At 41.5% G+C, this 9,930-nt stretch overlaps 1 protein-coding gene across 2 annotated transcripts; it reads right to left on the reverse strand.

Annotated features, from left to right (window-relative positions):
• Position 1: 1 nt before the first annotated feature.
• On the reverse strand, positions 2-4,641 carry LOC127342061 (putative ubiquitin-conjugating enzyme E2 38). Of its 2 annotated transcripts, none has more exons than XM_051367996.2 (8): positions 4,437-4,641; positions 3,989-4,098; positions 3,774-3,800; positions 2,607-2,842; positions 2,464-2,527; positions 1,365-1,504; positions 968-1,264; positions 2-262 (listed from the first exon to the last, which is right to left on the reverse strand). In XM_051367996.2, the coding sequence occupies exons 2-8, from the start codon at positions 4,056-4,058 to the stop codon at positions 2-4; spliced, it is 1,095 nt and encodes a 364-aa protein (XP_051223956.1). In that variant the 5' UTR covers positions 4,059-4,098; positions 4,437-4,641. The 2 variants fall into 2 exon arrangements, with proteins under 2 accessions (XP_051223956.1, XP_051223955.1); XM_051367995.2 differs by having other exon boundaries at positions 4,398-4,641.
• Between the last annotated feature and the right edge of the window lie 5,289 nt (positions 4,642-9,930).

The raw sequence follows: 9,930 nt of genomic DNA on the forward strand, positions 1-9,930 counted from the left end.
CTTAGCTGGTAGACACGATCTCATCTGTAGAATCTCTCTTCACTTCTAGCGCACGAATCCTGTTCGCGGCTAGCTCCTTCGCAAGAAGTTCGGTCTGTGCCTCCAGGGACTCCTTAAAACGCCCAAAGCACTTGTTGGGGGTGTATGTCCGGCCATCCTTGACCGATGATCCAACGATCTTGCCAGATGCATATGCACCACATGCCTCCAGGATGGCCCGCTCACGCTCATGGAAATGGCGCATGATAATGGTCTCAAAATGCTGCAGAACAAAAAGGTAAGGCCTATAAGATTGAATTCAGTGACTTGAAGAATGCACCAAGGTGTATATCTGAAGGATGTATTTTTACTATGCAAAAGAAACCAATTCTACTCGGAATGGGGTGTCGTTTCCTTTGAAGGAGTGTACATGATGGTGGTGATATCTCGAAAATAATTTTAATACTCCATTTCTTCTACATTCTGTAAAAATACGTCGACGGTTCTCTCAGAAAAAGAACTCTTTGTCGGCGAAATCCTCAAAAAAAAGCATTCTGTAAAAATACAGTGGAGATCGTTGTTTCTTAGAAGTGTTATGAAAATGTGTAAAACTTGAAGTTGGTAATTTCATGTCACAACTCGCAAGAAACGTCTCCTCTTTGGGCCGGGTGCACTGAGCTGCTAATAAGAGTTTACATAGATGACAAGTATAATTGATACAATGGGAATCTGTCAAATTAATTAGAATAAAAATAAAGATGGTACAAAAGTCTATAAGAAATAAAAGATTTAGTTAAATATGGTAGGAGCTGATTTGAACGCAACACTGAATTTATATGCATTTGAATCTATGCAAATTATTTTCTGAACGACTATCTTGGAGTTATGTAACCGTGACAACCGAATATCTTCCTTTGAAGCATGAAGATGATTAGAGTAAGTCTAACCAAGACAAAACCTTGGCGAGCAATGAGGGTTCTGTAATTACCTTTGGGGGCTTCTGAAGTGAATACAACATTGTCTTGCAGGATAGTACAAACGTGGTCTGATTATATGCCAAGGAATGCTTTTCTCTACGGATAAGGATGGCTGGCTCATTAAAGTATGGTTTAGCATTCAACACTAGGCCCTGGATGGAGACCAACACCTGCAGCATGGTGGACTTTGACTTGCCCCACTTCTCAGATCTAGAACCTGGCCAAGTGTTCAGCAGACTAAGGCATACTTTTCCACTTGCATACAGGTTTGGATTTAGCCGCAGCCCACCCGAATGGTAATGGACTTTCTGTGCATAATTAAAAGGTTTCCGTTAATAGATTGCATCTTGGAAGACTGATGTGAAATGGTAAAAATAAGGGGAAGGCGGGTGTGGAGTGTTAATATACCGGTGGACTTCGCGGGTATTCAGGAGGAAAGTGAACATCAAAGAAGAACAGACCATCATGATATGGAGTTCCAGCAGACCCAACAATAGCAGCCCTAATCAGATCAATCCTATCCTCATAAACTCTAACATATATAGACTCTGCAGAAATGAAACCAAACGCAGATCCAAGTTATTATTAGTACAACAAATCAACTAATGCAAGGCACAACTCCTCTACAAGAAAGACTGCAGATGCAACTATTCAATGACAATGTGACACTGGGACCCCTTTATGGCACATTAGCTTAGAAGTTGAAATAGTTTCCAGTTTCCCGTTCATTTCCAAATATGAAATGACTACTTTCTGAAAACATGATAATCCCATATGAAAAGATTGCATGAAAAAAGGGCAAGATTCCAATATGAAAAAGCCAAGAAATGCAGAAAATTATAATTGTATAGAACAACATTGTGTCCATTGATGTTTGATTAGTGGCAGTTTGTGGGACGTTAGTGCATGCAAAATTAGCATCAATGAACATTCAAATAAGCTGATCATGAATTGGACTCAACATCCATCAAAACTTTTAGCCACGAATTAAGTTCGGAGAATCATTGCTATATCCTAACCAAATTCTGGTAGAGTGCGGTGATACTACCCTCAAAGTCACAAATTTAATATACTTTTAGCAAGAAAATTAATAAGGTATAATCGGCATAAACCAAATTCAGAGAATGATGACTGATTGCCTGTGTATATGGAGTGGAGTTTTCGTAATTTCAGATCGGGGGAATGAGTACACACAAAAAGGTGCATCAAGGAATCTTTGAACACATCGATGCGAGCATGAATAATGACAAGAGTTATTTAGGGCCCAACAGCCATGTCAAAACTCAAACCCACACAATCAAGTGTTGTGAATGGGGATACTACCTTGAAAATTACACAGGTTTGATATAGTTTATTCAGCAGGCCAAATTAATACGATAAAACTCGCTTAAAAAACCATTTGGTGACAATAATAAAGGACCTGTGGATGCTATATACTCCTCGTCAATGTACTTATAATCTGATCAAAACAAATATACTGGTGTTGTCATACAAGATATATACCGACCAGGTAGATCCCGCTGTAGAAGCTTCCATTCATTTTGGATTGTTTTCGCCCAATCTTTGGTGGTCTGGTCACATATTGGAGGTGGCAAATTAACTGACAGATGAATGTATAAGAAACAGAGTTCAAGAGAAGAAATAGCATACATTCCCTGGTGAAGTCTTTGCATAGTGGTGGTCCGAGTAATCTTGAACAACATCAAACTGGTTAACTGGATCGTAGTCCACCATTTCAAATCCATGTACTTCCTTTATCGTCGATATATTGCTTGAAAATTCAGGGCCATGCTTATGCAGTGATAACGCCGTACCAGCTTCACTTGAACAGGGATCCAAATGACTGCTGTTTGCAAGGATGTTAAGAGTAGAATTTGGTGCAGCACCTGAAATCAATGGACTGTTCACTGATGATGACATTATCGCCAAATAGTACGTACATTCTCATAGTCTAGGACAGAGATACAGAATGGGATCCCATCTAATCCAGCCTATACCACTTGTCCTGTTAAGGTTCACTGCAACAATGCCACTGTAGAATTGCAGATTTGCACTGTTCCCTTAAGGAATACCACGAATAAAGAAACTGCATTCAGGAAATTCACCTGAGCTTAACTAGTAGTAGCTGTTACTGGTCTTCTTTTTTCCAGTTTGCAATTTTCATTCTTTTAGTTTTTATAGATTTTTCTTCATACTATTCTGTTACTTTGTCATGAGCACTAACGTATAATTAAAACTATTATTTGTATGAACACATGTTGGCAGGTATAAAATCTATTGGTTCAACCTAGTAAGACTAGTAATCCCTGTTTTTTGTATCCTTTCTCCCAGTCCTAGCGAATGCAAGCTAGTTTTCGTGTAAACGTTTTTGAAAGTTGGATGCCGTTTTAAAGAAATCCTACAGTTTCAATAAAACTAGTACTACATGTAATAGTAACTAAAAAGTTGTGATTTTGTCAAGGAGTGAGTCCGACATGTAATTCAACCCTCATTTACAGAGAGCACCGTACCAAACCTACTGCTTCCTTATACAAGTTCTCCAGACCCCATGAACTAACTGGCTACAATCTCTTTAGATAAATGAAGTACAACTACCCAAGTGGCTGCACCGAGTGTTCAACAATACCACGAGTATTTATTAGTCAAGATTTTCTTAACTCCTAGATCCACTTCAGGGTTTACTTTACTCATTACTCAAATGACTAAAAGTTTCATGTACAATAATTTCAGATGATTTGATACTGTTTAAATTAAAATAAATATTCAGGAGGCACACATGGAATAATTTAAGATTTTACATTGGACATGTAAATGTACCTTGGGAAAGAGGATCGATGGACTTTCCTGCATAAACAGATTCATTTGTTAGAAGAACGTTGAGAAACAGAAACAAAAAAAAAACTTCACATCTTCTTAGCCCAATTTTTGTGATGAGAAGTAGTAGCAGTGTTTAATATATTCCCTTTATCGAAAAAAAGTAGTAGCAGTGTAGATAGCAGTGATGAATTGATCACTAGGGAAAGATACATCACCTTTCTTCTTCTTGTCATCCTTCATCTTCTTGCCTACTCCAAAGAGTTGAAGCAGCTTCTTCAGAACCATCTTTCAGTTTAATCAACCCCACAGAAGAAGAAGAAAAACCCTGATAAGCATGAGACGCCATGAGTGTGGATCTGGAACTGGGACCAACAGGCAAAAAGATGCCTAAACATCATAACATTCACAGTAAGCCCTTCCGAGCCAAGAATAATTATGGCATAAAAGAAAGGGAAAAGAAAGGTAACCAAAACCAAGAAGAACCCTAGGAGATGAGGAAGCGTGAACTTGGGGCCGTCACAATCTAGGAACAGAAAACCCCAAAAGATCGCAAGGAAAACGAAAGATCCGCAAAAGTCGACAAAGAAAACGAAAGAGTGCAGACCGACGGCGCAAGAAAGAAACCCCAGAACGATGAGAAGAGAGCAGAGCAGGACGCAGAACCCTGGCTTGTTCTTCTCGGCGGAGCACCTGCTCCTTCCTTCTCCCTCCTGGTGCCGCTCGAGTTGAGTCAAGTGGAGCTCGTGCTGGGGAGGAATGGGGTTTAGTAGGCGATCTTTGCGGAGGGGAATGCGCGGGTCACACCACACGGATGGGACGGACTAGGCTACGGTAGTCGGTAGGGTGGACACCTCGCGTACCAGGGCAGGGAGGGAGAAAAGGGTCGAGCCAGGCACCAGGAGCTTTTGCCCGCACCGTGCCGTGTCTTCTTCCCATTGGTTGGTCGCACCACAACAAATCTGGCTGCGAAAAAGCACGCCCCGTGACTGTGACTGCCAATCCAGGATATGCAAACGAAATCTCACTCTGAATTCGCCTGCTTCTTTTGTTCAGGGAACCAAGCTAGAGAGAGCAACGGCAACCGGCTCCTGCGGCCCTACCGAGTGCTCTGCCACCAAGTTTCGCGTAAATGGCCCGGATCGGGGAGCGCGAAGGTGCTCACGCAATTCCATTTCCGCGTACACTCGTAAAGGGCCATAAACACGACATACAAACGAAGGCAGCATGCCACATGCGCCGCCTACGGCCTAGAGTTTTCGGCACCAGATCAGGTCATGGAAGGATCAGACGGTTCAGTTTTATATTGAGGCTAACCCGAAAATAAATTACAATCTAATAATGTGGAGAAGTAGTTTTTTTTTTTGCAGGGAAATATGAGAGCTTCATTCAACTAACACCACACCTGACAACCAGAAAATCTGGGATACAATCAAGCCAGCTATCCGTTTCCATCAATGTGCAAGCAAATTTTGCACAAAGGTGGGCTGGGGTATTAGCTGATCTTTATACATGCTGAATATGGAAAGAAATAAAATTTAAAACTAGCTCTCCGATCTCTTGAAGGATAGGTGTCACAACTGAATGTGAACCGTGACGAGAGTTCCAGAGTTCGACTAACTCCAGGCAATCAGTCTCCATCACCACTCTTTGGAAGCCTCGAAGCTTAGCAACAATGACACCCTCACGAAGCGCCAAAGTCTCTGCAATAAGCGGATCATAAATACCCAAGAGAGGTTTACTCCAAGCTCCTAAATAGGTGGAGCGTGATCTTGCAACACCACCAGCGTCACCTTTCCGAGCTTCCATAGACAGTCCACAATCAATATTTATTTTGATAACATCATCTTCTGGTGGCCGCCAACCATGACGAGGGAGGATTTTTGTGAGCTTTCCCGGAACAGCAATCACAGCAAGAGCCTCCTTCGCCATTTTCACCAACTGGATAGGGTCAAAACTGCCCCTATCATGCGCTCAGCTATTCCTCAAACTCAAAATTGCCCACATTGTTGTGATAATTTTGGCACCGCCTAAATCCGAGAATCTTGTGTCGCAGAGTATGTCTCTCGACCAAGTCAGGGGGTGGAGCCTTGGCAATGAAAAGTCCATCCAAGACTGAGCCACATCCCAAAACCTTATTGCATGATCACAAAGTGATCGAAGCATGCAGTAGATCTTCATCCGCTGCAAGGCAGATTTTACATCTACCAATCTAGGACATATGTCTATGCTTCAGTATAGTCTCCACTGGCAGGATACCACACACAACTCTCCACCAGAACACTCGCACCTTTGGCATAACGTTCAGCTTCCATAAGACAGACCACATATGTTTGTCTGTAGTTGAGGTTTCCGTAACCGTCCCTTCGTCTAGAGCAAAATACTCGTTGCGACTCATTCGAGCACGGTACGCAGTGGCGGAGCTAGCTCAGGATCAGAGCCTGGGCAAGATGGGAGGGAAAAAAAAGCGGTCAAACATAGCAGAGTTTGCCCAGCCAAAATACTATTTTAACCAGCTTTCTCTACTTGACCTTCAAAGACATGCACGATGGGAGCCCGGGCAGCTGCCCAGGCTAGTCGGGCCCTGGCTCCGCCCATGACGGTACGCTGACTTTACATAATAGATGCATGTCCTTTCTAGAGACCAAACCCAAAAATCCTCACCTCCATAGCGTCTCAAAGGTATATTCAAAATTGCATCAGCTTCCGGCGCCATGAAGTTATTCCTTATCACATCGATTTTCCAGCACCCCGTTTCATGATCAATAAGATCGGACACCAGATTAATTTATGCCCCTCCCGTCTGCACAGTGGGCTGCATGGAACGACATCCAGGGATCTATTTATCTTGCCACACCGTCAGACCATCTCCAATGCGTTTGAGTAGCCCTTGTTCGAGAGCTCTCCAAGTAGCTGATGAGTTCCTAGGAACTATAGCCTGTAGAAAATCAGTTTCTGGAAAATATTTGCCCTTGAGAACTTTCACACAGAGCGTGTCTGGTTTCATCACCAGTCTCCAGCCATGTTTTCCAAGCAGGGCCAGGTTAAACAACTCTAAATCTCTAAAACCCATGTCACCTTTAATTTTTGGTGCAATAAGAGTGTCCAACGCAACCTAATGAAGCGAACGGCGATCAAGGGAACTACTCCACCAGCATTTTGCAATACATGACCTCAAGTTTTAGCAAACTTTCTTAGTCGGTCTGAAACAACTTATAGAATGAATAGGAATTGCTTGAATTACTGTCTTCAAAAACACTTCTCTTCCAGCACGAGAAAATATCTTTTCACAACCTTGTATTCTTCCCCGGATACGATCAGCAATATGATCGAAGGAACCGCTAAAATACGACCCACAACAGTAAAGTAGCTAGCCACGGTACTCCTGTAAAGTTGGTAAACCTAACACAACTTTATACTGTATAAGAGAGTGACACTTAGGATGTGCTTGGTAGCAAAGTATTTTTTAAAAATATTTCAGCAATACTATAGTTTCTCAAAATATCACAGCTTCAAATTCTTTGATGTGTTTGGCTGTGCCTAAAAACCGTGGTATTAATATTATAGAATACCTCTCAAAACTGCTATTTTTGAAGTATTGATAAAACAACTAGACCTCTTTTTCTGAAAATGGAGTATTGCCAGCAAGAAAGTTAAATATTACCCCGTATCCTTTCGGTATGTTTCATTGTTGTTGGATGCTTAGTCTCTAGGCTTGGCGGTGGCGCTTCTGATTTCTCATTTTTCTTTCCAACTTGTAATTTGACTCTGCACTTGAGATTTGGCTGAATATATGCTTATGCTGGCTTATGCCCGTCGTAGTTACAGAAAAAAAAACTACTCCATATGGTTTTGAAATACTTCGGTTTTACGAAGGTTTTGTTACAAAACTAGGCTTCAATTTTATAGATGAAAATATGGACGCGACGGCTACAAAGGACGCGACATCGTCTACGGTGACGGCCAAGGAGGCGACGGATGTCGTGAAGGATGTTGTTGCCGAGGCGTCAACTCCTTCTAAGAGGATCACAAATAATATCACAAGCTAGATAGAAGTTAAACGGGGTTCACCAAAAGTTCTAACTTGCTTCTTAGAGCATCTCCACTTGCACCCCCATAAATCGTCCAACGCTGGTTCATCTAAAATGCATACATGAACTTTGCATTATATTACTTATATTTCAATCATATTTGCATCATATAAGGGTTCTATCATTGTTTTATATTGATTTTAGGGATATTTCACATTTTCCCTATTTTTCTGGAATTAACCCTGCACTGTCAGAAAATCCCTTTTTCTATAGTTTGATGTTTTAGGGACTCAAACGACATCCAAATCACCTGAGATTTTACGAGGATCGGTTTTTAGAAGGAAGAAGGAGTACGAGACAAGGAAGTGCAAAAAAGGAAGTCCGAGGACCAAAAGGGTAGGCCCATGCAGCCAGATTCCTTGGCCGCGTAGGGTGCCCCATCCTGGCCACTCCTTGGCCGTGTGGGGTACCCCATCCTGGCCCTGGAGCCTCCGATGTCGTCCGTTTTCATTTCCGTGCCTCCGTCTTGACCTAAAAACGTCTATAAAAATACTCCCCCGATGCATTCCGGAAGGGAGCGCCGCCGAAACACAGAAACACGAAAACAGAGACCTCGAGCTGCAGATTGGAGGGGGAAAACTCCGGCGTGGCGCTGCCGGCGTGGTCTCCGCCTCCTCCAACCACTCCACCATCGTCACCATGATGAATAGGGAGTAGTCCACCCCTGGACTACGGGTTTGTGGAAGTAACTTATGTATCTTTCCTCTCTTTAAGCTTCACTAATTAGCACCGTATGAGCTGCTAAACATGATTACGGTCATCTATGTAATACCTTTGTGGTGGATCTTTTTATGAGTTAATATATGTTTGAGATTGCAATAGTTTTGTTTCAGTTATGAAAGTAGATGCATATTATGTACCCCGCTCTTGTTTACTTGTTATGATCAAACTTGTGTATGAGGGCGTGTGAGGGGGAACATATGCATTAGATGGAGTAACGAGGGGTGGCTGGTGCGGTGAAAGTGACAGAAATTCCGCGATTCACTCAGGTGTTTACCTTACTTTGTTACCTCACTAGGGATAAAGAGAATACCATGCTACCAGGTATGTGGGGTGACCTTGCACTTCTCCATGAGTAGATCTAGCATGTTCTTATTTTAACTTCATGTCATAGAACTTAATGCTATACTCTGATTTATCTCAATTATTAGGGTGTTATGATTTAGTTCGCATCTTGGTGGAGCATCAGAGAGATTAAAAAATAAAAGATATCTATGTTAGGATGTGATGCCCGTATAACTAGTAACTTATCATGAAACCTTTATTTTGCAATCATATATGTCAATTTTAGTGTTCCATTGTCTACCACTTTATAAAAGAGAGTGCATTTGTGAAACTATGAACCCCAGTCCATTTTTTATCATAAGAAACATCTTTCCAACACTTTATACACACTTTTTTTTTATTTTCAGCCATTCAAAAATCCGAAAATACAAAAACACTTTTATTTCTTGCATTCACAATATAAAACCCAAAAATATCATCCATTATTGTTTCCACCATCCTTGCATATTTATTTACCATCATTTGGATATCAAGTTGTTTTCTGGAGTTGTGCAAGTAGAGAGATCTATCCCACTAGTTCCACACACCACACTGTTTTCTAGCACCGTTACATAACCATTCATATCATTTCATATTTATTTCTTATTTGCATTTATTATCATTTCACATCTTTGCTCACACCTTGTGCTTGACAACCACTTGGTGAGGTTGAGGGCACAAAACATGTTGCTTTGTTTTGCAGGTCTCATTGATGACCCATAGGTATATATAGAGGGTGTATCGTAGTACTTCTGATAAATAAGAGTGTCGAACCGAACGAGGAGCAAAAGGTGTTGACGAGAAGTTTTGATCGAGGATTCACTGTAAACATTAGCAAACAGGTTTGTAGGGGTATTTGGTATCGCAGATAAATAAAATACGAGTAAATAAAATGCAGTAATAATAATTACAGTGAGTGGCCCAATCATTTATAGATCAAAGGACAAGCCGGTTGTTGTACATATGATGACCAAACGTTCATGAGGACACACGGGAATTTCTTCAAGTGCTTCGCTTCACATAGC

The sequence above is a fragment of the Lolium perenne genome, chromosome 3 (assembly GCF_019359855.2).
Source record: "Lolium perenne isolate Kyuss_39 chromosome 3, Kyuss_2.0, whole genome shotgun sequence".
Lineage (NCBI taxonomy): Eukaryota > Viridiplantae > Streptophyta > Magnoliopsida > Poales > Poaceae > Lolium > Lolium perenne.

Excerpts from the sequence above, each read along its gene's own strand:
- LOC127342061 (XM_051367996.2), bottom strand. The coding sequence starts at position 4,058 with ATGGTTCTGAAGAAGCTGCTTCAACTCTTTGGAGTAGGCAAGAAGATG. Across the intron at positions 2,843-3,773 it reads CATCGATCCTCTTTCCCAAG|GTGCTGCACCAAATTCTACT; the intron begins GTACATTTACAT and ends CATTGATTTCAG. Across the intron at positions 2,528-2,606 it reads CAAAGACTTCACCAGGGAAT|ACCACCAAAGATTGGGCGAA; the intron begins GTATGCTATTTC and ends ATATGTGACCAG.